This window comes from Anomalospiza imberbis, chromosome 2 (genome assembly GCF_031753505.1).
Source record: "Anomalospiza imberbis isolate Cuckoo-Finch-1a 21T00152 chromosome 2, ASM3175350v1, whole genome shotgun sequence".
NCBI lineage: Eukaryota > Metazoa > Chordata > Aves > Passeriformes > Viduidae > Anomalospiza > Anomalospiza imberbis.
Window position 1 is genome coordinate 74,043,670 of NC_089682.1, and position 26,984 is coordinate 74,070,653.

At 47.2% G+C, this 26,984-nt stretch overlaps 1 protein-coding gene across 3 annotated transcripts; it reads right to left on the reverse strand.

The window, feature by feature from the left end:
• Positions 1–6,836: 6,836 nt before the first annotated feature.
• On the reverse strand, positions 6,837–25,260 carry TSKU (tsukushi, small leucine rich proteoglycan). 3 transcript variants are annotated; one of them, XM_068181746.1, is made up of 3 exons: positions 25,242–25,260; positions 22,615–22,701; positions 6,837–10,236 (listed from the first exon to the last, which is right to left on the reverse strand). In XM_068181746.1, the coding sequence occupies exon 3, from the start codon at positions 10,227–10,229 to the stop codon at positions 9,171–9,173; it is 1,059 nt and encodes a 352-aa protein (XP_068037847.1). In that variant the 5' UTR covers positions 10,230–10,236; positions 22,615–22,701; positions 25,242–25,260; the 3' UTR covers positions 6,837–9,170. The 3 variants fall into 3 exon arrangements, with proteins under 3 accessions (XP_068037847.1, XP_068037846.1, XP_068037848.1); XM_068181745.1 differs by lacking the exon at positions 25,242–25,260 and adding an exon at positions 24,471–24,523; XM_068181747.1 differs by lacking the exon at positions 25,242–25,260 and having other exon boundaries at positions 6,837–10,233.
• Positions 25,261–26,984: the final 1,724 nt, after the last annotated feature.

Consider the following 26,984-nt stretch of genomic DNA (forward strand, 5'->3'; position numbering starts at 1 on the left):
GTTAATTTCTGCAAAGCTGATAAAAACACTATCTGCTGCATCCCAGGCTGTGCCTGGGGCTGGAAGGTGGTTAATGAGGGAACCAGACTTCAGCAGGAGCTCAGCAGTTCACGCATAGCTGAAGCTCAGCATCGTTCCTTGTCAGTCATTAATTTTGTGGCCTCGTTACCACATCAGCGGGAGTAAAGATGAGGAGTTGCCTGCTCAGGCTGAGGCTAGGGACGATTCAGATTAGAGGCTGGGGAGTAGATTCAGATTAGACACAAGGAAACTTTTTGTTATAAGGCTGCTGAGGCAGTAGCCCAAAGTGCCCAGAGAAGCTGTGGATGCCCCATCCCTGGAAATGTTCAGGGCCAGGCTGGATGGGGCTCTGAGCAACCTGGTCTAGTGGAAGGTGTCCCTGCCCATCGTAGGGGGGTTGGAACTAGATGATCTCTAAAGTCTATTCCAAATCATTCTATCATTCTGTGAATCAATTTTGAGTGCAGAGTTTCACAATCATCAGGGAAGATCTAGTATGTAGTGGATCTCCAGAGCCTGTCAGCTTCAGGGATTTTGTCCTTTCTTCCAACTGCTTCTGAGATTATCTCAATCCCTGGGAAGAGCCATGCAGTTTTTATTTAGGATTTCAAACATATCTTGAGAGTTTGAAGGAGGGAAGATGAGTGATAACAGCAAATATAACAAATTCATTCCTGCTTATGCCCAGCACCACCTTTGTAAGATGGAAAGAAAATCTTTGTTCTTGGAAAAGCAAGTATTTTGCTTGGAAGTATTTGAATCTCAGGGATCCTTGAATATACGAGAGGTTTGGAGTCTGAACAACCCCTCTAATCCCAAGTCTGTAGCCATCCCCATTGCTCAGGTGGTCAGGCACACAATCTTGCACTTCCCAAACTGAACCAAGAATGTAGGGAGGTGTGATGAGGAGAGACCCAAGCTTGTGAGACAGAAGCCAGGCAGGTCCAGCTGCAGCCAGAATGCCTTGGCTGGGTGTCAGAGGAGCTCAGTGCCAAAGCTAATAAGCCTGCCAGGAGCCAGGACTTCCTTGCTTGACTGAAAAACTAGGCTAATGGTGCTTGGCTGGCTCCAGAGCTCTGCTGGAAACTGCATAGCTGCACTGCCATGTGAAACTGCTGCTTCAGACTGGGCTACTAACTTCTTTTCTGCAGCAGATAATACAGGGATCTGTGGTACTGAAATGGACACAAGGACACAAAGATTGTCCCGGGGACTTTCTCCTCTGCTGTGTCTTGCAGAGAGAAAAGAAAGGAATTGCCACCTCATTTCCATTATTCTGCTGGGGCTGTTACTGTAATCTTAATATCCCTTTGGTGACACTAGGATGGGATCCCTGCCAGCTGTGGGGCTTCCACTCTGCTTTGGGATACTGGAAAAATGCATACTTTATAGCTCTGACTTTTAGCTTCAGGAAGGGGGAAGATGTAAGGATGTGAAGCACTGGCACAGATTGCCCTGAGAAGTTGTTGACATCTCATCCTTGGAAATGTTCAAAGCCAGGCTGGATGGGGCTCTGAGTACCCTGGTCTAATGGAAATTATCCCTGCCCATGGCAGGAGAGTTGCAACTAATTGATCTTTAAGGCCCCTTCCAACTCTAACCATTCCATCATTTTATGACTCTACCACTGCTTTTCTGGAGTGCCAAAACACCACAAACTGTATTTGCAGAGTCACCTCAGAAAAGCACTATTTTCCCTACAAAACAATGATCCTCAAACCCATTGAGAGGTTGGTTGTGTTCTTTCCTGGACAGCACCTCTGTCCCTGGCATCACCAAGCATCTTCACTTTTTCTGTGGAGGAGGGATTTGATTGTGAATGTAGATTTCTACGTGCTGAGGAGCAGAAGTAGGGACAAGAATATTCTTATGGGGAATGTTTTAGACTGAAAAGGTGTCTCACTGGGGAATTCAAACCCAGCTGGGAAATAAATTCCAAAGGCAGAATCTCACTGGACTTGTCAAAAGGTTTGGCATACCGTTAGGGCAGTCTTAGGGCAAGTAGATATGAACTTGATGGAGTAATTTTGGGTTCCTAAAATGACCAAGTACAACACTGTGATGAGTTTTGGGGAAAACTAACTGAAACACAGTATTAATCATCTTATATTTCCTGTGACAATATCTTGTTTGGATATTGTTTGCAAGACCCCTGGGGCAGGATCATTTCCAATTTAGACATGGTGTAGCATTTGCCTTGGGAGGTTGAGGATGCTGCCACAGGACATTTAACAAACCGTGGTAAAACTAGCATTGTGACATGATTGCCACCATGGATTATCCAGGCATTTCTCATGGGATATCATAGTTATATGTTCCATGCCCTGCCCCTTTCCTGTTTATTCAAGAGGATTTTCACCTCTGCAGTCTCTGGCATGCAGGTCCCAGATGGTACTCTGACAAACAGGCAGCTGTTGGGCAGGGATGGGGGGATTTGAAAGGCAAACAGTCACTTCATAAAAAATTTAAATGATAAAAATTCCATGGATGAATATTTGAATATTTCTGGGGGAAATGAAGAATTTTTACACTAGTGATTAGGATTAGGAGCAAAATAGGGGAAAGCCTTGCCTCTTTGTGTTCCTGCAAAGGAGGCTGCAGGTAAGCACCAAACCAGAAGCTGTTTCCCACAGTGAATCTCACAGGAAAAGCTATGCCCTCTTCAAACTCTTCAAAAGTTTCTTACCTTTGACAGAGACAGCAGATTAACAGGTCTGAGAATTACCACAGGCCTAAGAAGGACCCCTGTGGTCAGTGGGGAGCTACCAATGCAGGTGACAGGTCTGATGATACAGAGCTTGTCTTTCAGGATAATTTCTAACCTAACAGTCCAACATGCTCACAGCCCTTCACAGCAGACCAGCCAGGGACAAGTTTTAGGTTATAAGTAGGCAAGATGTTGAGAGGTACTTGGGAGCCTTCAGAACATCTGTTTTGAACCTAAGGTGGATGCAGCCATCACTCTTAGAGTTACAATTGAGAAGAGGGACTTGGAGTGCTCATTTTGTAGACAACCATCCTCTTCAAGCTGTGCATTCTTTTTAGTGACTGCATGGCCTGATGGGATGGTTTAGCTCATTGATCTGCCTGAAAACTGGTGATCTTGGATCTTTTTTTGATACTTTGAAGGGCTACACAAATTCCAGTTTTTGTGTAATGTAGAGGAAGGTCAGGACACCTTCTCTCTACTGCCCTATAGTCAAAGGGTAACTTAAACCACCCATTCAAACACACTGCGTAAAAATTGTCATTTGTGTATCCAAGCCCATCCAGAAAGTCCAGCGTGGTAGAGGGGCTTGAACCTAGTTTCTGGGTGAGCAACCCATAACCTTGGCCCTTTCTAGGTTCTCCATTGGCTGAAACCCCCCATATAATGTTAGGACAGTGATGTCACATACTTCTGCTAGTCCCTTGCCTACCTCTGGACCATTTCTTTGTGTTTAATCTCCTCTAAATTTAAGGGCCAGCTTGATTGCCCCAAAATGCACCATAACATGCCATTTAGCAGCACCATGCTACCAACATCATGGCTGGTAAAAACCCACCAGCTCTGATGTGCCGTGCTCCCATCAAAAGAGACTCTGGGAGGAAGAAGTCGTGTGTTTCCTTTAACCTACAACAAAGCAAAGCAGTTCAAAGAGCTGGAAAAGGAGGATAACAATCTCTTTGAAATGTAGGTTCAAATTCCCAGCATGGCCGGAGTCAATTATCAGCAAGTGCTGTGACACTTCTACTACTAACGAGGAAGAGGAGGGAGGGGAGCATGTGGCACAGAGGTCCTGACAGGCAGCAGCAGGGGTTAAAGGACATCACCTGGGTAGTGGGAAAGTTACCAGGATATTTTTTTCAGGCTGATTAACCCTTCTGTGGTGCGCCTAGAGTAGAGGCCAGACCAGTGGAATGGGTGGAGCTGGGTAGGGTGGCAGCACATTCCCCTGCCCAAACCCCTTTGCGCCTGCAGGGCTGTTTCTAGGGATGCACAGTGCCTGGCACAGCGGGCTGCTGCTTTCTCCAGGGTGTTCCTCTGTGGCAGCATGAACCACTTTTATTTTAATCCCATTAATGAAAGGCAGTGAGTGCAGGGGTGGGGATGGGGCAGGAGCGGGGGGTGGCTTTGTTTTGGTGGTGAGGATGGGTGCACACAGGCATACAAATGCTGAGAGACAAAGGCTGTGATTAAGGGCTGGTACTCCAACTCCCTGCTTATTACAGGAAAGGATTTATCTGATGGCCTGGTTTCAGCTCCAATTTTCCACCTTTTAGTCAGGTTCCCAGGTCTCCTTGTCCACTCAAAAAGGAAAGGAAGAGGAAATCTCAGGGTGATGAAGCAGGAGTAATACTATATAAACATGCATGGGTCAGGGGGTTTCACTGCCCCAAAACTTCCACAGGAGACAGATCCCAGACAGGAAGAAGGATTATGCCCAGCCACGCAGCATTTTTTTCCGGCATGGTAAGAGTGCATCTGTGCTTTCCTGCCTGACCAAGCCAGGGTTGTGTGAAACAAACGTGCTGGAAATAAAAACCTTCTGCAAAATGGAAAATGTACAGAGGAGCAGCTATTTTTAAAAAGGACAGCACCTACTGCTGTTATGAAGTCAGCCACATAATCAGTCAGCAAGGGACTTCTGTGGGCTGACAGCTGACTGCCAGGAGAAATGGTTCCAGCAGACTGATGAGAAGAAATGGGAGTTTTTGGGTACTGAGAGGTGCATGTTCTCTAATAAAAAGAAGAATATCTGTCCTGTGCTGCCCTGGGCACAAGGCAGATGGGGGAAGTGACCCTCACTGTCTTTCCCCATGTGCTAGAAAGGAGGGATGAGATGCTGATAACTCTTCAGCAGACAGAACACTACAAGCAGATGCAAGCTCACTCACTACTTCTTCCTTCCTTACTCAGCCTAGCCTTATTGCCGAGCCTCTGCTGAGGTTTTCCTGCTTCTAAAAATGTTGAGCCTGTAATTAAAACGCCCATCTTGCTTGCCAGGGCAAACATATCCAGATGCAGACCTGAGCTGGTTGTGGAGACAGCCAAAGCTTGTAGCTAACCAACCTGGCTGGCCTTCCTGGCATGGATGGCTTTCCTGGCATGGGTGGCTGTTGATGCCTGATACCAGGTCCATCACACCCTGTTATCAAGCTGACAGGAAGCTTGAATGAGGGCCTCCTCAACTCATCCAAGCCCCAGTGTGCCCTTCCTCCTCTGTAGGGACATCAGTGCTGTTTCAGGTGTTCATGCCCCACTGGTGCAGAGGGGACAAACATGGGTGATGTGAGGGCTCATGTTTCCGGTAGAGGCTTGCCTGTTTCTTCCCATTCAGAGGATTTTGGAAAGGCTATTTAAAAAAATAATAACCAAAACAATATTTTAATTAACAATAATCTAAATAATAAATTAAGTCATTAATTAAATAATGAATAAAAAGCAGGTGCAAAATAAGATGTTAAGGCAAGGGAGCAAAGGAGAACTGGGAGAGACAAGCTCTAACACAGTGCTGGAGCACTGTATGTGGGGCATTCACAAGGAGGTGGGAGAATACAGCTTCAGACCCTTGGGTCCCAGGATATTGTCCTTCCCTAGGAGAGGAAGACATTCTCCACCTCTTTGATTGAGCCACACCCCTGGGCAGAAGTGATTCCACCCCAAAGGGGTGTGGCGGTGCAGCCTCGTGGCCATAACATTGTGGTGGATACCAGAGAAGTAGTCATCACTAATGGCTGGTGGTGGTGGCTTTTCCCCTACAGTCCATAATAGTTCTATGAGCAAGATTTGGCCTTCCCTGGTGATCTCACCCCCCCAGGCTATCATCTGGCTACCTTGTGTGCCATCTGGGAGGATGGGGCATTTTCGGGAAACAGGTAAAGAACAAACAGCCTCTTCAAGGCAGCCTGCAAGTCTGCCTGCCTGGGTGGAAGATGCAGTTGTTCCTTCAGGCTTGGGAGGAAGATGCAGTCGTTCCTTCAGGCTTGGGAGGGACAGGAACATTGCAAAACTTCCTATAGGCAGTTTCCTTGGTGAGTCTCTGATTGCATCACTTTTATACACCACCAATAAGCCTTTAAAATTAAATTTGCTATTTAAGAGCAGGAAGACTGCTCTGGAGAGGTTTCTGTTTATTGTTTAGGTGCAATGGCTCTGCATGGTCTTAGCCCTCTGTGCAGCAGCCCCAGCTCTGCAGGGGAGATTGCTGAGACTGGATTACATGTGTTTCACTGCCAGAAGCTCTGTGGTCTGGCAGCGTTCAGCTTTCTGTGCTGTGGCATCATGTCGGCAGCCCTTTACTCCCTTCCACCCCCACAGAGTCATAGAAATTTTAGGGATGGAAAAGACCTTTAAGATCATCATGTTCAACCCTTAATCCAGCACTGCCAAGTCCACCTTTAAACCATCTCCCTAAGCACCACATCTACATATTCTTGAACACTTCCATGGTCTTGTGGTGCCTCCACACATCACCCCACCTGCTGCAAATCCAGCCTTTCAACACTAGCAGACCATGTCCCAGATTGGTCAAATCCACAAAGAAATCTCCACCTGCTCCACAAGCTTTGGAGCAGGTCATGGAGAAGGGAATTTGCACCACATGCTCTCTGCTGCTTCATGGCCATGTGTTCCTAATTTCCTTCAAGTCAACCAGAGAAGCTCTCAAGTCTTTCCATCACTGAATAGCACAGTAAGCCAAGCACCGTGGGACAAATCCTGCCACCAGTTTGGACATGCAGCACCCATGGGGGCAGTGGGGATCAGCAGAGAAGGAGAGAAGCTGTGTCTGCCACCCGCTCAGCATTAAAGCAATAAATCTGGGGGTTCTGGGTTTATTCTCCTCTAAATCACTTTATTATATTGTGAGTAATCACAAAACCTTACAATGCTGCAGAGGTTCTTTAAAAAAACAGACTAACACAGCGACAGTATTTGCCAGCTTTTGCTAAGACTAGTTTAGCTAGCAGCTAGCATGAGATTACACAAGGAAATCTTGCAGTCTTCAGTTGGATTGTCACATTGGGTTTTAAATTTACCACAGTGCTGCAAAGACAGTAACTTTGACAGTAGGTGATAACCATAATGTTTCATCTATGTACAGGCTTAAAAAAGTAAACAGCTTTCTTTAAAAAAAATACATTTTCTGCCAGCAGAAAATAATTCTCTTAAAAAGGCAAAATCCAGTAAAACCCCCACATCTTTCCTCACAAACTGCCTCTGTCCTGCACTGCAGTTTGTCACCAGATCTCTGCCCATAGGCAGCCCCATTGCCTTTTTAAGAAAATCAATGTTTTCTGTGATTGTGAAGGCTGGTCAAACATCGCAAAGGCTCAGTAGAGTGGAAAAATCCCCAAAACTGAAGAAAGGGGTGAACATCCCACCCCGAGCTACCCAAACAAATTATTGAAATTGAGATAGATGGAAAGTTGGGAGTATTTCAGTACCAAATTTCAGTATCCAAAGTTAGGTGTTGACTCTTTTATGGAGTCAGTGGGTATGGGCAACAGGGTTTCCACTTTCCAAGAATTTTGGGGGTATGAGAAAAAAAACTGAGCTTCTTCCAACACTCCCAAGGACAGTTGTGTGATGAGTTGATATCTGCATCACCTTTACACAGATCTCCCTAAATCAAACATTGAAAGTGGCCCTGATGCAGGGCTGGGTTTAGAGACCAAACTGCAGATTAGCTTGAGCATGACGCCCATCCACAATATCCCATCCCCCCAGACAGAGCATGCCAGATGTGGACCAGACCTCAGCAGTCACCTCCACTGCTCCTAATTAGCAAATTGAAGGCTTCACACATGGCATTGAGTCATGGTGTGCTGCCTTCTCCCACTTCCTCCTAGACTGGAGAAAAAGAGGGTCCAGAAGGGTTCCCCATTGTCAGCATTTCAACAGAGGAGGAGAAAAAAATCAGTAAAACTTTGAGGACTAGGCATTTTATCAGATTTCATTTTATCAGATTCACTTGGCAACCAAGGAGCTCTGTGAGAGAAAGAAAAGCCACAACTCTAGAAAAAAACCCAAAGATCTTTTCTCCGATAAGCAAAGTGCTCCAGGGCCACCGACATCAGTGTTAATTCTTCCCTTGGCACGTTCTCAGAAGTGTTTTGGCACTGCAAGTTGCCTCACATATGCCCAGATGAACTGCAGATGTTGTGTTCAGATGAGGAATGTCAGCCTGGAAACACCTTACTCTCATATCCTCTAGGACTGCATCTTGGTCTGATAAGGTCATCAGGAAAGAAGCCCTGTTAAAGTTTCCTTCCAAGCTTCCCCAGAAAGGGAGGAGGGTTTCTTTTACTTTTTTTTTTTTTTTCTGAGTTATGCTACATGTTTTCTTCCCTTTGCAACCACCTTCATCAAAGGCTAGTTCCTGGGTGAGATGTGGCTGTTAGCAGACCCCTCTGCTTCCCTTCCTCTGCTGTACATCATCTCTGACCAATAGTTCATTGAGGGTAAAAAGACAGGAGGTTGCCAAAGCTGGACCTAAGTTAATTAGACATGAAAAGGATCAGGGTGGAAAAAGGAGAAATTGGTGGGAAAATGTCTTGACTTACTCAATGTTCGTTGCACACCTATGCAAATAGCATGTAAAACCCAGCACATTAGGTGCACCCTGTATTCAGGTTTGTCTGGAAATGTTTCTTCAAGACTGAAAGTGCATGACAGAAAACAGGGTGCTGCTAATGAAGGCAACATCCAGAAGGCACATTTTGGGGAGTAATAATTAAAAGAAGGATGATGCATGGGTTTGTAAGCAAGCAGCTACAGAGCTGGTACATTTTGGTGTGTGCTCTGCAGAGGTGTAGCTTTGCTCCTACAAATGTGTCTGAGGCATGAAGGGTTTGCTTCAGACTGAGTGTTCTGCCCTGGGACCTGCAGAGCGACTTGTCCCCACATTGTCCAGCATCACTGCTCCTGAGCCAACAGGATGAGTGAGGGCCTCAATGCGCCGGGTAAAATCTGGAGCCTGCAGATAACGCGGACCGAGATTTGAGAATTTATAAAATCCAACAACAAACAACTATTGGCAAATACAAATATATAAATTATTGACAGTTTTACAAAAGGCACACTGCAAGCCATCTCAGTCCGACACCTGTACAAGTCCCATGGCCCCCACCCTCCCTGCCCCACCCCTTCTTCTGCCCAGCTTTCATCACAAAACATAAGGTGCTGCTGCTACGGATCCATGGCTGTCATGGCAACTGAGGACTTCCTTTTTGGTCAGCCCAATTTGTCGGTGGTACTGTCCTTCTTTGATGGTCTTAAGACACTGTATGTCCTTTCCTAAGGTGATGCTTTTGATGGAAGGCAGGTATTTCAGCAAAGTCTTTGGCAAGGATGATATGCCTGTCCCAGAGAGGTTGAGCTCTTGTAGGTAGTTCAGACCAAAGATAACTTCAGCAGACAGTGACTTCAAGTTGGGATTGTTGGATAAATCCAGAACCTGGAGGGTTTGGAGTTCCTTGAAGCTATGAGGAGATAACTCTCTAAAGCCATGCAGGCCACTGAGGGATAAATGAATCAAGTCTTTCAGCCCCGTGAAATCTCCTTTCTCAACCTTAACCAGAGGGTTTCCATCAAGATTTAAATATCGGAGAGGAATGCCTTGAAGGTTTGGTACAAATGCTAGCCTGTTTCCAGAAAGATTTAAATTCTGGATGTTGGGAATGCTCTTTTCATGGTGTCTTGTAATTGTGCTGAGCATATTATTGGATAGATCCACATTCAGGGATTTGCCTTGACCTTTTGAAGCAAAAATGTCAATAGCTATATCCAAAAGTTTGTTATTGCTCAAATCTATGTCACTTAGAGGAGAACTGGAGAAACAGTCCTCTGGAAGGACTTCCAGAGAGTTATGACTCAGATCCAACGACTCCAGGTACCGAAGCCTGGAGAATGTTGTGGAGGAAATCTTGGCAATTTTGTTGTAGCTCAGGTCGAGACTCACCAGGGTAGTGTATCCAGGGCCAGTAAGCATCGATTCATTTATTGTTTCCAGTTTGTTTGATGATAGATCCAAGTAGGAGGTGTCCAGAGGGATTGGGACAGGAACAATGTGTGAGCCTATTCCACTGCAGTCCACCTTGGTCAAGCTAAAGCTGTCAAAGAGACCAAAGGTTTCCACTTCACAGTGGCAGCCAGGGAAGCAGGTTTTTGTAGTACCAAAGCAAGGAAGGAGTAGAAGCAAATTGAAACAGGCCAGGAAATGCATTGTTCTCCTGGAAAATGAGAAAATAGAAAAGCAGATTTAATTGCTGTAGAAATTACTTTATGAAGGATATGTAACTGTTTGATTTATGCAGTCTTGTCCTTTCTCTTTACAAAGAGAGAGATTAAGCATACCCTTAAATAGCATGAATATCCCAAAGACTTTCTCTCATGTTATGAACCCCAGTGGGAACTTAATGGAGAAAAAAAAAATTGGGTCAGCAGTCTTTACACACATAACCAAATTGAGGAGAAATTGGAAATGAGCTGTAAGAACAGCAGGCTGCCTTAAAGCATGATCTATGAAACATATAAGCTTTTGACTGGACCACGGAAGAAAAGGAGAGCTCCTTCCTGCCCAAATGGATATCACATCTCCCTTCCTCACACTTGAGATGCACATTTTAGAAGTTTGGATTTGCATCAGGTGGCTAAAAAAAACCCTCCTTGGCCTGGTGGCAGCTCCTACCAGAGCAAAGGAACCAAGGCTTGTTCAGTTTAACCCAGCCTTTGCCCTGGTGGGCCCAACCCTCTGCACAGTGAAGAGAGACAATTTGCTTAATATAGTCATTGGGGAACCTCTGCTAATTGCATTAAGTATTCTCTCGGATTAACAATGCCAGTAAGCAAGGAGTTCTCTCCACTCTTTTGGTTTTGACCTGTCTCCCTCCAAGACATTTCTGTCTCTCCATCATCTCATACAAGAGAAGCAGAGAGCTGATATGCACGTTCCAGCTTTGCTGAACCTCTTCAGATGGCATCCTAACAACTCACCCACACAACAGTAGGCAACAACAGCTGTGTGATTTCAAGAGACAGCCAAAACAATCTTTAGATCTGCATCTCTGGAGAGGGTACATAGGAGCACGTCAGCATCCTGCAGGTCAGCAGAGGCAGCAAAGACTGTCCTCACTGGTTCCTATTGCAGTCATGGGTCATGACTCCCCATGCCTTACAAACAATGTCTCCAGAAGGCGGGAAAAAAAATATCTCACCAAGCCAGACAAGCAGATCGATCAGCACTGGTCCTTGGCTATGCTGCTGGCCATAAACAGACACTCACGTGCCAACTGCTCATTTAACAAGAAAAAAGCAAAATTAATCCCTTTAAATTAGTGTTCCCATCCCCACTTCAGCCTCCCTGGTCTCTCACTTTTCCCACCACTGTTTAAAAGCACTTCATTAGCTTCCTCGAAGTATCATGTTTCCCACACACCCTTTGATCTGGCTGAGATTCCTTCCCCACAGCCCTTGCACCTTCCCAAGACCATTTCCTAGAAATTCACACTTCATCTCCCCTCACCCACCCCTTGTATTCAGTTTCTCTCCCTTTTCAGCATGGTGTTCTTGGCTCTGCTCTCATTCCCGGGAGACTGACTGGGGACTACTTGCCAATGTGCAAAAAAAGCGCAAAGGGGGAAAAGTCTTGCAAAAGTACTGTCCTGATCACTGTTGTAAGTTGTATGGCAGTGTCTCCCAGACCTCCTGCAAATAGAAAGCAGAGACTGGGACTCTTGCCAAGTTGCCTGCAACTAAACCATCGCTAAAGGCCCCTTTGGGGTCCATTATTTTATAGAAACAACAGAAAACTGGTAAGATGAGCCCTAGCCTCAGCCCATCTCAACTGTTTCTTGAGAAAACACATATGTGTGCAGAGGGGACATAGAGGGGAGGGCTCTTCTCTGCCAACACTTTTCCAGATATCCCTTTCCTAATGACATTAAGGCTGATGCCCTCTGGTTCTGTGCAGACAGACATAGTTTGCTGCCTTCTGCAGTCTCTCCTAAAATAAATACTATTATTTTTATTTTTTCATGAAGCTTCATTTGGATTGCACTGAAATGCTTTATTACCAGGGGAAGTTACAGCAGTGGGGAGTTCATTGTAAACTAAAACTGCAAAACCTCAAGTGTTAAATATCTCACATACAGGGAAGTATCTACATTGATATCAGCCCAGTCTACTGGTATTTCTTCTCCCAAATTCTACCCAGTGGCTATTCCCACTTGATGTCTCTATATGGAACGGACCTCCCACTTCTACTTCAAAAATGAAGTTGGTTTCCTCATAGAATTGCTTTAGCTCTGGTGGGAGCTGAATCATACACCAGGAAGTCCAAAGACACACCAGTGTGAAATTTTACTTTCTGCGCACTGCTAAAACCTTCATTGACTCCTTATGGAGCATCTGGACAAAAATAAGAGGACAAAATCCAAAGCCCTAATTTAACTGGAAACAGACTTTTAATAGGGCCTGTAGTGGTAGGACAAGGGGTAATGGTTTTAAACTAAAACCAAGGGGTGATTCAAACTTGATCTAAGGAAGTAGTCTTCTATGATGAAGGTGATAAAACACTGGCACAGGTTACCCAGAGAGGTGGTAGATGCCCCATCCCTGGAAATATCCAAGTCCAGGTTGGATGGGGCTCTAAACAATCTGGACTAGTTGAAGATGTTCCTGATTATTGTGGGGAGTTGGACTGGGTGGCCTTTAAGGGGTCTATTCCAATCCAAGCTATTCTATGATTCTATTAATTGAGAGAAGATTGAAAACCGATGCTGGGCTTTGATATGCACCTGCTCAAACCCTTTTGACATGGGAATTCCCCTCCTGATCAACCTCAAAAATTATGGCCAGAAGTGGGCAGATACAGTGACTCTCACTGCAACATCCATCACTTCAGCCAGCAGTACAGACAAATCATGACACAGCTGAAATGCAGTACACAAAGCTCAGCTTAAGTATTTGCACAGCATCTATTGCCTCTTCCCTCCTCACAGCACTGCCACAAATTCTCCCTTACTGGCTCTGCAATTGCTTTACAGATGGGATACAATCCATTAGTACCAATTGGAAACTCCCTTACGGAGCAGCATGGAACATCATAGGCAAACATGCTACTTGGTTAATAGCTCTGACAAAAGATAGGAGAAATAAAGTTACTGGTCATCTTCTAGTCCAAGAAAGAGACTCCTGCATTGCCAGATAATTGGCAAAGAGCTTAGTCACGTACAGGCATGTTTTATTATTGTGTGGAACAATCGATAGCTCTCTTTGAAATGGGGAAAGAAACACACCGCAGGCATTTACAGTTCTGTGTACAGTGTGTATTTGAAACTGCACCAAAATGCCTTTGAATTGCCGCCCATGAGCTGCTTTGTTGATAAAGGCAGGAAGCCAAGGTATCCCCTTGTAAAAGGAAGTGGAGTTATCCTCCTGCAGCACTGGGGACTTACACCTAAGGAAATACCATGGACAAGAAACCACCAGCACCATCACCTACAACGGTGAGGGGAAAGTCAGCGGGAGAAAGCAGCACACCCTAGGGCTGGTTTAGCCATGTCCTCTTCATTTCTGTGCCTATCGAGGTGTGGAGAGATTCCAGTGATATGTTTTGGCCATCTGGAAGCTGTAGTGATCTTTTTATACCTGCTGATTGCAATAGGAGCTGTTAGGGGTGCAATATCTTCCCCCACGTTTCAGGTGCCTGTAGTGACTGCAGGGCTCTGGGCTTTATATTTTGCTCATCCTTTCTGCAGGTCAAATATTCTGAGACAATCCTAAGGAGAGCCTGTGGTGGTTAATGGAACCAGTGTTGGACCAAGCTTCTAGCAGGATGCCAGCCTTCTCCTCAGATCCCACATCTCTCCTTTACCCTGTGGATGCCCTTATGCCTTCTCCCTGCTACGCTCATCCATTGCAACGCTGTGTGGCAGGACTCACACAGAAAAATCACAATGAAACTTCTCAGCCAAAAAGCCCCCAACATTAAAAGCAGATTGCCGAGGGATGCCAGGCCTCAGATGATGGTCAGGGAGTGAGGTGGGAGAGAGGAAAGCTTTGTTACTGTGTTGTTGCAAATTCACACTTCTCACTGCATTTGATTTCTTCCTTCTCCTCTCCCTTAAAGACTTTTCTCATTAGGGAGATCAGCTGACACTTCCCTCCCTGGATGAAAGCCCATTGCCTGGCGACTGGTCCCCCTCTTTGGGAATGCGGATATTAAGAGGATGCTACCTAGGCTACCTCCAGTTGCCCTGGCAACCACCAAGCTGGAATTCCCCGTAGCAAAAAAATCAATGACTAATTAAAGAAATAATACTAGGGGAGGTGTTTTAGAGTTTGCTGTTTGATGGAGTCAGGAAACAGCTGTCCCATTCTTCATTCTTCATTCCCTCAGCCTCCCTCAACATGCCTCTGAAGAAAGCATCATCTGAAATGGAGCTGGGGTTGGGGCTAAAGGCCCAAATTCACCCAATGAAGCTTGAGGTACATGGATAAGAAGTGCAAAAAAAAAAAAAAATAAACAACCAAAACACCAGGTTGTCTCCACGGTGGGGTGAAGAGAATACAATTGCTCCAGAAGGGGATGAAAGCAACCTAAGACCATACACATCCCTGGAGATGTCCCTCTCTCCCTTGTCCATGATGGAGTAGTATGCCCAGTCTCCCTGGTTACTGCTTCCTACCTCATTCTTGGCTGCATCTTCCAAACCCTAGTCCCTACCAATAACCAGGTAAACTTGGATAAACCAGTTTGGCTCACTGATCCAACAGAAACCCCTCTGATCTTTCTCTTTCCCCTTTGCTGCGTCAATTTTCCAACAAATTCTGGTGACCACCCATAGGGTTACGAGCTCTCTCACAGGAGTGTGGAAAACAGAATCTGTCTTTTCCACAGCAACCCACAACTAGACCAGATCAGTTATGACATGAATCTGTAAGGCATGGTGGACAGATCCTGGTAATTTCTACTTTTTTTACCAATATTAATTCGGGATTAGCAGCAAATAGAGCAAATTTCAAAGAAAAACGGCAAAAAGGAAGAGCTGGAGTCCACCTGTCCCAAATAGAGTTGTTCTAGCAAAGGACAGAAGGGTTGTATCAGCAACAATATTTCAGGAGGAAAATTTTGGGATTGTCTTCTGTCTATTGTATCAGCCAAGTAAAGAAATAAACAAAGTCTTAATATCAAAGCTTACCAGGCCCACTTGGCTGCCAGCACTAATTGGGGTCAGGGGAAAAGGAATGTTATTGGAAAGTGAAACAAGTGTATAGGTTATGATAGAGGCCATAAATCCTCCAGACTGAAGGAAAAAAAAAAAAAAAAAAAGAAAGTTGTTGCTGTCTCTTTCTCTTTTTAAATATCTTGGAGGCTAAGTGGCAGCTGGGACAGCAGCTTCAGAGCACCAGAATGCTCCAGAGTTTCTTCTTGACAACAAAATTGTATAAGAGACCTTTCCCCCCCTTCTCCACCCATTAATTATTCTGTAAAATTAGAATAATTACCGACTAAAGTGCAGCACTAGCAGCAGCTACACTTTTCCAGTGTGGACTCTCCCGGCTGAGCCCAAATGATGCCACAGATGCAGTTGCGGTCGGGTCTCCAGATCCCATATGCCAATTTGAGCAGGCAGCAAAACTAGCTCAAACCAGCCTACAGCCAGAGACCATTAAACCCTTGCTGCAGACACACACCCCTCCCATAATAAAGAGACTGCTGCTGACAAGGTTACTCCTTTTTGTTGCTGGGTTTTTTTTTTTAGTGTGAATCTATTGAATGTAAAGGTCATTCAGGCTTTTGCTTTGCCTGCTTCAGACCAGCTCTTCCTGCAGAAGGCTTCCCCACATAAATGCTGCAAAGAGCTCTTGATAAATATTATTAAACCTCACAAAAAATGTTGGTGTAAATGGGAACAGTGTTTTCTGACCTGCTTGTTACATTTTGTTGTTTGCTGGTTTGGGAGACACTTTGCAAACAGTCCTGGTTTTATACTCAGTGTTTGAGACTTCTGGGGTTTAGGGAGAGGATAGCTAATGGGAATCGAAGAAGTATCAGCTTTTTATGTTTGATCCTGCATTTGTCAGATTGATTTGAGAGAGTTCAGTGGAGTTACTCTTGGTATAACTCTCTCAGCAGGATGAGAATCAGTCCCTTGGCTCTTCCAAATTGCACCTGATTTCATGGAGGCCTCCATCAGGATACATTGCACAAGTCACTTTTACAGGGTAAGTTATCACCCTTCACTTCACACTGATGGTTTTTTATCTGTGGGTCTTGCAAAGCTGCTTAGAACAGCAGAGCCATCCCCAATTTTCCAATAGGATATAAATACAGGGATTTGCAACCCTATTTCCCTCACCAGTGCATTCAAGCATTTGGATCAGGAGAAGCTCAGCCATTGGGGTGGCGAGTTTAGCCCTTATGGTTTAATGTAAAGAGACACCAAGGGCTTGAGCAGGAGTGAAAAGGCATCCTGCAGGTGCCTGAGTGCTTTTTTCTCCATGTTCCTGCTCCCTGGGAAAAATGAGAATGAAATGCAAAGAATGCAAAAAGAAAAAAAGAAAAGATTTTGCTATGAATTCCTTTGTGCTTTAATTATTTTGCCTGGCAAGATCGTGGAGCAAATCCTCATGGAAACTTTGCTAAGGCACATGGAAAATAAGGAGGTGGTTTGTGACAGCCAACATGACTTCACTAAGTGCACATCCTGCTGGACAAATTTCACAGCTTTCTATGAAACTGTTACAGTCTTGGTGGATGAGGGAAGAGTGACTGATATTTTCTATCTGGACTTGTGCAAAGCATTTGACACTAATCCACACAACATCTTAATCTCTATGGAGAAAACATGGATTTGATGGTTGAATGACTCAGTAGATAAGGAAGTGGCTGGACAGTCACACTCAAAGAGTTAAAGCCAACAGCTTGATGTTCAAGTGGAAACCAGTGAGGAGTAGAGAAACTGCATAAACAGAGACAAGACGCTGCTTCCTGATCTGGACAAGAACCCCACTGCCCTGCATCAAGTCTGTGTTTGCAAGACTTGAATCTCACCAAACCCCATGGAATAAAGGTTGTGGACAGCCAGAAGGGGCAAAGAACAAAAAACAATATAACATTTCACATTTTTCTGTCTCGGTTATTTCCATTTACTTTTCTCCTCTCTGGACAGAAATTGCTGAGCCAAAACTGCAATGACTTTCCATCATCCAAACATGCTCTCCATCCTTTAGGGAGATTTTTGTAGATGTTACAGGGGATGGGATAGATAAGATTAGCAAAGGCAAAGCTAAACTAAGCATCAAAAACATCAAAAGCATTTCACAACCCCAAAGGCAAAGCCAAGCAGCCTCTCAAGCTACCACAAGGGCTGCAGAGAAGACGTGACGGAATGACTTAGAGGGAACCCAGCACCTCCAAACCCTACAGCTCCACACTATGGATCTGTGTTCAAATATAGAATAATTTAGGTTGGGAAAGACCTTGAATATCATTGAATCCAGCTGTTAACCCAGCACTGCCAAACCCACCACTAAACCATGTCCTCAGGTGCCACATCTGCACATCTTTTAAATACCTCTAGGGATGGTGACTCAAACACTTCCCTTGGCAGCCTGTTCCAATGCTTGACAACCCTTTCGGTGAAGAAATTTTCCCTAATTTACAATATACACATCCCCTAGTGCAACTTGAAGCTGTTTCCTCTTGTCCTATTACTTGTTACTTGGGAAAAGACACTGAAATGCTTGCTTGACTAAAAGTCTCTATTTTTTTATGTAAAAAGAAAATCCTTTATTTAATAAAGAAATGGAAAAACCTATTAAAACAAACTTTGTTACAACTGTTAATGTCACAATTCCCACCTGCTTTGCAAGAGGCCACAGATAATTTATCATCCTAGTGCTTAAACAGCTAGTAGTTTATTCCACTTGTGCAATCAGCCCTCTCAGGCATCCCTCATTCCCCCCGGAGGAGGAAATCAAGGTGCAGGGTGGTGTATTTTGGGATCTGACAAAAGGAAAACATGTGCAGGCAGATCTGCTGGCCCATAGAGTAACTTCCAGCTCATTTACATCGGTGGCTGAAATACAATTTCTGCCACACTAAAAGCTTTGTGCCTTGAAAAGATGCATTCTGTGAGGGATGATCAGCCCAACTCCAGGGAATTTTTACTCAAGTGGGAAAATGTTGGCACCACATCCAGCACAGGAAAATTAGGAATTAAATCACTGTGGCATCAGGATTTGCACAAAATTCCCACTTCTTTGCTCGGCCCAGAAAGCTGTCAGCTTAATAGCAGTTTATCTCCAGGTGGAGGAATTAGTCTCCTGTGGCTTTTGAAAGCAATTTTGCTCTCCAGCCTCAAGTCAAGCTGTGCTTGTGCCCAGAGGGGGCATTCCCAAAAGGAAATTGTTTGCCAGGCCTCCTGAGTGGCTGGGAGCAGGGGAGGGCAGGTGTTGGAGTGGTGCAGCACCAGGAGGGATTCACAGGGTTTTATGGGAGCAGACAGAATGTGAGCATCCCAGCCCCACCATTGCCTCCTGGCTATTCCAGCTGCAGAACCACTCAAACTGGGAGTTTGGCAGCCACAACTGGTTCCCAGCAGCCCGGGATGCATGGAATCAGTCAAACAGGTGCCAGCAAGGGGTGGAAGAGTGCAGAACTTTCTCCTGCTCACTTCCAGCATGACCATCCTGAATCCTTTTACCCCTAACAACTCCTATTTCTTGTCCTCCCTGCTCTGCTTGTTAACTGTGAGCATTTCCAAGAGCAGGAGGCCTCACCATCCTGGCACTCACTGAGTATAAGAGAGACTTCATCTCTGCCAGGAACACAAATATTTTCTCAACCATCTCAAACTCAGCCTGAATAGAATTTTTATCATAACGACATGTCCCAGAATGGGAGGTCTCCGTTATTTTGGCACAAACTCGGGAACAGACCAGCCCTTCAACATGGTGCTTCATAGCCAAAGAGAGGTTTACACAAAGTTTTATGCCAGTCCTAGTGCATTTTGCAGTAGAATGAAGCTGGTGAAGCTACCTGTCCCATCACCTCCAGTGCCCAAGAACCCACTGTGAGGCATGAAGGGAGCCTGCGAGTACCCAGGCTTTACCCAAATCACAGCAGTGACCTTGAGAGGATTAAACCCTCCTCCTTTCTTAACTAGTCAATTACTGAAAGCGAAAATGATGCCAGCAGATGCCAGCAAGCTTCTCCTGGAGCCTCAGCCCTTGGCGACACACACCTGACAGCCAACCCTAGACAGCTCCTGCGCTGGCTCCTGCTATGATGATACTTTTTCGCTGCACTCCAGCTCCCAGAGACATGATATAATTCCAGAGGAATGCACTCCAGGATGAACACCATATGCCAGTGAGGAATGTTAAGAGGTGCAGCACGGGGAGAGGAAACCTCCTACCCACACCGGATACTTCTTGGGTTTAGCTGTTGGACAAGCTGATCAGCCATGCCACTGTGCCCAGATGGGAAACGCTGCATGCCATGCACATCCCTGGGATGGCAGGTACCATGTTCTGTGCCAGGGAAGTGCAGGTTGCAAGGACCCATCAGCAGTTCTCTGGTCAGTGAGGGAAAGGCGTGATGCCTATGGATACACCCCACATCCCTGATCTGGATTGCTTCCAATCACCCCAGGGGGCTGGCCTGAGCTGCAGAGAGACCATGCTGCATGGGTAGACATGGATGGGTTCCGCCAGAGAAGATGAGCTAGGCAGGGGGAAGGAAACAAGAGAGAGGAGGGAGGAGAAGGTGATACATCCCAGGGTGATTCCTCTGCTCTTCCTTGTGAGACACATCCCACCAAGAGCAAACAACTTATCACAGCTTCATCATCCTGTATCTCTAATGGCTTTCCAGCTCTTTTTCCTTGAATCGTGGAATCATTAAGGTTGGAAAAGACCTCTAAGAGAATTGAATCCATTACAGCAGAGGTGGCTGCAGATCAGGTTTAAGTACTGCCTCCAACAGCATGCCTTCGTCATGGTGCAGCCAGCACTGGAAAAAATCATGAGAAGGCAGAGGGAAAAGAAATTCAACCGGGCTTGGCAACACCTTCAGCCCTGACAGAAGGAATTTAAGAGAACCCCATGCAGCTTTGGCTCTCTGAAAGGCAGAAGCTGCCAATCTCCCTTCTCCTAACAACCTTGAGGGGCTGCTGACTTCAGTGAGGAACGGCAGAACAAGGAGACTGGGAGTTAATGTGGGTGACACTGCTCCAGCTGGCCCAGGGATTCTTTGTGGGCTTTTTATTTATTTTTGTGGTTGGGTTTTTTTCCACGCACAATAATCTCTGGGCCCCTTTGCTGTCTGTGGCTCTCAGCGTGCAGCTGCAGACCCTCCACTGAGGAGATAATAAATACAATCCTGGCCATTATTGTTGCAAGCAGCACAGCTGGAGACTCCCATCTCATTCCCCTCATGGCCTTTCTTGCCACCCAATAATTCTTGTATCGTGATGCTGCAAACAATGAATGCCAGTGAAACTCCTTGGTGGAGCCTCAGCTGGGGCTTCAGGAGCTGCCCTCACCCCAGTGAAGCATATAAGACATTTACTAGACCCAGTGGGTTTCCTACAAGGTTTGGGAAGGGGGGATTTGGGGAGGAGAAGGGTTGTAGGTAGACCTGATAAAGGGTTTACCAGTAGTGTGTCATACCCACCATGATTCCCACTGCAGATGATGCTTCGTTGCCCCCATGATGTGCAATATCTCCTCAGCTCTTTTCCTCCCCTTCTTGGCCTGGGATTCTCCAGTCCCTTTTGGCTGGTGGAGGATTTTGGAGGAAGATCATCTGAAGTGGGTTGTGAGAGCCATTTCCCCAGCAGGACCAATTTCTCACCACTGATGCTACACTGAGTCCTCATTTAAGTACCTCAGTTTCCCTGCTGACACTTTAAGGATGACTAGTACTAGGTCTGACAGGTGTTCACTCACCCCCATCCCCAGGTTTAATTCCCACCAGTTTAACTGGGAAGGGAGCACAAGGCCTGTGGGTCTGACCCCACACAGAAGTCTCCAGCCAACACAGCCACTGCTGTAACTGGCTTAGCCAAATGTTACCACAGTCCCTGGGCACCATGTCCAGCTCCTGCCTTCCTGGACACTCTAGGGACAGCAACCCTGCTTTGCCCTCTGCAAAATGAGCAGCAAGGCCAGGTAAGACAGAAGAGGATGGATGAAACTGGCCAGGTTCAGTTACCCTATGATCCTATAATTCTTTGAATTGGAGATTGCTTGCAAGAAGTTGCAATGCTTCGGTCCTGGACAGATACAAACTGAACTTCTGCAGTAGGATTAATTTGCTTTGGAGAAAAGATCTCCCCCGTCCTGCTCTGTGAAGTTTGGCCTCACCATGCCAACTGCTACAGACATATCCTTCTCAAGTACGGGAGGAAAACAGGCACTTTTGAGGTCAGGGACATGTCCTGCCCCACTTGGAGACAGGTGACACAAGCCGCCTGCACATGTGTCACCTCAGACATGATGGGATTGAGGAATCACATCTGTTTTGACCCATCAATCAGAACAGGAGTTCGAGACTCAATTTTTCCTGAGGAGGATTATCTTACTTGAAGTAAAAAAAAAAAAAAAAAAAAAAATCCTTGAAAATACAGTCCCCATCCCTGAAAGTGTTCAAGGCCAAGTTGGATGGGGCTTTGAATAAGTTGGTCTAGCGGAAAGTGTCCCTGCCTATAGCCAGGGTGTTGAAACTGGATGATCTTTAAGGTCCAACTCAAACCATTATGTGATTTCTCTCCCCACGCCTGGGTTTGAGCTTCTGGCAAGAATCGGGGGAAAGGAGAGGAATCACCATCACAGAGACACAGACTGCAAAAAGAATGAGGAAGGGAGAAAGGGGAAGGAAAAGAAACCCTGCAGACACTGGCACTCAGACATTACCCACAGCACAGGGCCCTCTGTCTGCTATGGTGAAGATAAAGTGCTTTTTTCCAGTTTGCCTCTGCTCTGACAAGAGATTTCCAGCCTGGTTAATGCAACTCAGGAATGTCCCATGCTAAGGCAGCCAGGGTGGTTTAATCTCTTGCAGTGTCTGCAAGCAGATGGGAAGGCTGTGGCGATCCCCAGAGCGCATATTTCCTTCACCCCTGCTGTACACCATGAATACAATAGAAACTCCCAGGAAATTAACATTCCCCCCCCCAAAAAAAATTGCAATAAAAATTCAAATATCAAGATTTCCTTGTAATGAATGGCTGAGCCATTCATACATTTTCCTCGATACGTCCAGGTGCCAAGTTTTAAGACAAGAAACAGCTTGCTCAAGCCAGCCTTTATCTCTTCCCAGGCCTCAACATCTCCGTGTTTGGAAGTTTCTTTTGATAGCCTGCCAAGGCAGCCAGTGCTGCAGCTACCGTGCAGAGCCTGGGGGTGCCAGGGGTCAGGAGGGCTGCTGGACAAGGATGTCTTGTCTCATCCCACCCTCCAGACTCTGCTTCTCCCCACCAACCAGCTAACAAAAGAGGAGAAGGAGGAGGAGGAAGGAGTAGAGACTGAAAGAGGATAAAAAAAAAGCAGTTAGGGATAGAGGGAAAACTCTAAACCTCTGGAAGACGGTGGCTCACCTTTTATTCCCAGCTCGGGCTTGCACAGGGGTGATACTCACTGGTGCTCACTGGGTGGCTGCCTGAGGGAGCACAAGATGCTTTTCCCTATATTAAAAAAAAAAAAAAAAAAAAGAAAAAAATCCACAAAACCCCCTAAAAACTTCTGCATGTTTTTTCCCCTTTTATCCCAATTTCCTCTCATCCAGTCAATGCTGGTTTATTCCTTGCACTTAGTTGTAAAGAATAGGGGTGCAGGAGACCCTCATCCCAACCCTGCAGCCTTTCCTGCCAGCCCAGCCTGTCATCAGAAATTAACGATCCCTGGGATGTCTGTCACGTCCTCGCTCCCTCCAGGCATTTTGTTACTGCTCCCCATTGCCTCTGACAGCAGCTGCTCAAATTCATTCACAAATCAGCAACGTCTGCCCTGCTCCAGGATGCCGCAAGGGAAAATCCGTCTGAGTGCTGCCACCCAGCCTCCTGCCTGCCCCAGTGTCAGGCACCGCTCACCCTGCGCACCCACCGCCTCTGGAGCAGGGAAGTGGCGGCTCCTCGTCGGGCCATTTACAGCCCGCATGTGAGCAGGCACCTCCCCCGTCCTCTCCGGGCCAGGGGCTGGGACTGGCTCCCTCGGGTCATGGTGGGACGAGAGCCAGGCCCCGCGCCAGGGCGATGGCACACACTGACCCGCTTTGCCTGTGAGCGCCTGGCTGCCGACAGCGAGCCCCCAGCCAAGTTCAGCCTGCAAATCCTCGCAGGGACGTGCCAGCTTCCTCCGCTCCTTTCAGCATCTAACACATCCAGCGTGCTTCTTACTCCCGGAGAGATCGGCGAGATGGTCCAACCCTGCCTTTCCCCGGCGCCTCTTCTCCCGGTGTTCGCCCTGCTCCTCACGGCTGCAATAGCCCGGTGCTGCCAGCCGAGCTTCGGAGCGGCAATCAATGCGATATTTCAGCGCAACGCCGGCGATCGGCACCGGCTGCTCTCCGCACAGCAATGGCACAGTGTCCAGCCAGACAAGTTTCCCACTGTAACTTCAGTGAATGCTGTTATTCAGGAGCACGGCAGCTGATTTATCATGGCAGGCACACGGGGAAAGCTTTCCGTTCGGGAGACCAGGGGCTGCTCGTCCCACTGCCGCGACGAGCACCGTGAGCTCAGCAGGGTTCGCTGTGCTTTCCTTGCAGCCGTGCTCCAATGTCTTCGCTGCCACGGAATTGCATTCTCGAAGCGTGCTGGCGAGCGTCGGTTAACGGAGGCGATGCCACTTCCCCCCGACAAAAGCCACCAGCTCCATCCCCACCGCTCTCCTCTCAGGCTTCCCAAATCCCAAGCAAGAGGAGTGAAGTTGACAGACCCTTTTGTTTCCAGAGAGCTTGGCACGTGTTGTGGTTTACTGAGCTAATAAATCTGCCGTGGGCTGCGCCTTTTAATGACTGCAGCATTAATAACAAGTTTCCTGGGAGCTGCCTAAAAGTTTACAGGGTGTGTGCACTGTCAGGGGAACCCCGTGCTTTCTGACCTCCTGCTTCAGAAGTCACACCCAGCAGCTTCTTTCATTCTTTCTTTCTTTCTTTCTTCCTTCCTTTTTTTTTTTTTTCCTTTTTTTTTTTCTTTTTTTTTTTTTTTTTTTTTTTTTTTTTTTTTTATGAGAGAATGAATACATTTTGCTCGGCTTCCTCTCTCCCCTTCCCAAACACACCTTCCCCGTCAGCTTAATCCACTCACAGATGGGAAATTCCCAGTCAGGAATGCCTTTGCCATGCCTTTATCAATGCAACCCGGGGGGAAAGGACCCACCCCCCTGCACCTTCCAGCTTCTACACTCCATCCAGCCGACCCCTCTAAGCTTTCCTTCTCCTTTCTCTCCTTACCTTGAGTAAGCTTCCAAACCCTGCGAGCCTCCCAGCACCAGAAATCCACTAAAAAGCTTCTCTTCGCTCCCGAGAGTTGAGGGGAGGGCCCGGAGAGGAGGAGGAGGAGGAGGAGGAGGGAGAGGAGGGGAGACAGGGAGCCCAGTGTGAAATCAAAGCCCCGAAGCCGGGCACGGGAGGCGGTGCGGAGCCTCCAGCTGCTGCTCGGATTACTCTGCAGCCGTGGCGATCCCTAGACCTCTAGAAACCACCATTCCATTGGGGGAAGGCGAAGAGAAGGGATTCCAGCCGGAGACGCTTCATCCCGGGAGGGGAGCCGTGTTGGGAGCTCGTACGCACCCACCGCATCTCGAAGTTCCCCCTCTGGAAAAACCAGAGGTGGGGAAAAAAGTAGTTTACTTCCACCCGAGACTTCTGTCCTTCCCCCTACCCTGCACCCCCGGCCGCTGAACCCCTTCGCGAAGAAAAACTCATCACACCTAAAAAAGTTTCCGCACTCTGAGGCTGGCGAGGGCTCCGCAGCAGGGACCTCCGGGTTTAGCCCTGTGCATCCCCGGGCAGGCGGCAGGGAGGGCTCAGCCCATCGCGGTACAGCTTCCCCCCTCCCCAAAAATGAGCCCCACGGTTCTGCACACCCGGGGAAGTTTGGGGGGGGGGGGTGCAGAGAGGTATGCAGGGACCAGGGAGGGGATGGAGGGCGCAAGGAAGGGGTGGGGGTCAAGGAGGGGATGCGGGGGTCAGGAAGGGGATGGGGACAGAGGAGGGACTCACCGGGGCCGGGGTCGGTTCCCACGGAGGGGCGGTCGCGCAGCGCCGCTTCCCACGGCGGGAGCGGGCGCCGCCGGGAGCCGGCAGCAGCAGGGCTTGGGGCCGGCTGTCCCCTTCTTCTCTCCTCCTTCTCCCTCCTCCTTCTCGTCCGAGGCGTGCAGCTGGCCGGGCAAGCTGGCTGCCCCCTTCCCCGCAGGAGGAGGGAGGAGGGAGCTCAACAGATGGCTGCACACAAGGGAACATCTGGGAGGAGGAGGAGGCGAAGGAGGAGGAGGAAGGAGGCAGGAGGCAGGACTTGTGGTAGACTGTGCCACTCCTGAGCTGGCAGACCCCCCTTAACAGGGGAAGAGGCGAGGGGAGGTGTCGAGCTGGCTTTGCACAGAGTCCCCCTTCCTGCTGCCTTGCATCCCCGCTGGCTAGAATTCCTTGTCGCTCCTTTGCTTTCTTAGGGATCACACCGGAGTTGCCCTTTCAGCACAACCATGTTTCCAGCTCTGACCTCTGCAGGGCTGTATTTGCAGACGTGAATTCTATTCCTGAACACTGCCTTCATTCAGTTTTCCAGGCCTTTAGCGCCAAGGTCAGCTCTGGCACCCCAGGGTGTAGGTAGCACAAGGCAACACCAACGTTTGAGCAATGCCAGCAGGCAGGAGACCGGGGCTTACAAATTGTATGGTGCAACCCTTGAAATAAATAAAGAAAAAAAATACCAACAAAAAAACTCAAAAGGAAACAAAAAAAACCACAAAAAACCCCACAAACCCCCAAAAAACCCTCAAAAAAACCAAACAAAACCAGATATTAATCCACAGTGTGGGGTACAGAGAGTCTGAATCCCATCACTGGAAGATAGGCAGTGCCTGGGGTTGTGAGTGAGAAGCCCTGCATCAGAATTTCTTGGCTATTAGATGTAGCAGCCCAGTGGTAGCTTTAGTAATGATGGTGGTACTGGAAAGAGAATCAGAAGTCACAGATTCACAGAATATCCTGAGTTGGAAGGAACTCACAAGGATCATCAAGTCCAACTCTAAGGTGAATTGCCCACAAAGGGGTTGAACCCACAGCCTTGGCACCAGGCTCAAACTGACTGAGTTTATCTCAGGGTGTGAAGTGCCTCTTGTCATTGTGCCATGACACTGGCAAAGGCAAAAGGGACTGCAAGGGTCCGTGAGTCACAGAGAACATATCCTGTGGCTTGCTGCAGCTTCTCATGTTCAGCATCTTGCACCCTTTTTTTAAGACTGGCCTCTGCTAGGTCTTAAGATGTGTGGTTGCTTGTTTCTTAAAAAGTTGAAGTTAAGAAAGTACAATCAGGCATCCTGTTCTTTGCTTTTAGTAGCACCGAAATACCCCACTTGCCCCATATTGTTGATCAGGGTTTGCTCAGACCACAACCTTCAAGCAAGCCTGGTGTTGAGATTTGTATTTAGCATCTCTTTGTGATGAAAAAGTGCTGAATAGGGTTTGGTTTGTTTTTGTTCCGTGCAGCTACTTTCTCTGAGAACATCACTGCATGAAGATTTGCTGGGTGACCTCCCTGCCCAGCAAACACAGCTCTGGTCAAAGGGGCTGAGGCTCGAGGCAGGAGGTACTGGGGGCATCAGGAAGATGTCACAGTTGTTTCTCTCCACCCTCCGCGTTTCCGAGTGTGGCTTATCCAGGATATGTGCTCACTCTGCCCCGTCTCAGGAGCTGCTTTTCGGGAATCACCATCAGACTTTGAGAGCTCTGCCAAGGAGCAGCCCT

Bases quoted from the DNA above. Each gene is read 5' to 3' on its own strand.
- TSKU (XM_068181746.1), bottom strand. From the start codon at position 10,229: ATGCATTTCCTGGCCTGTTTCAATTTGCTTCTACTCCTTCCTTGCTTT.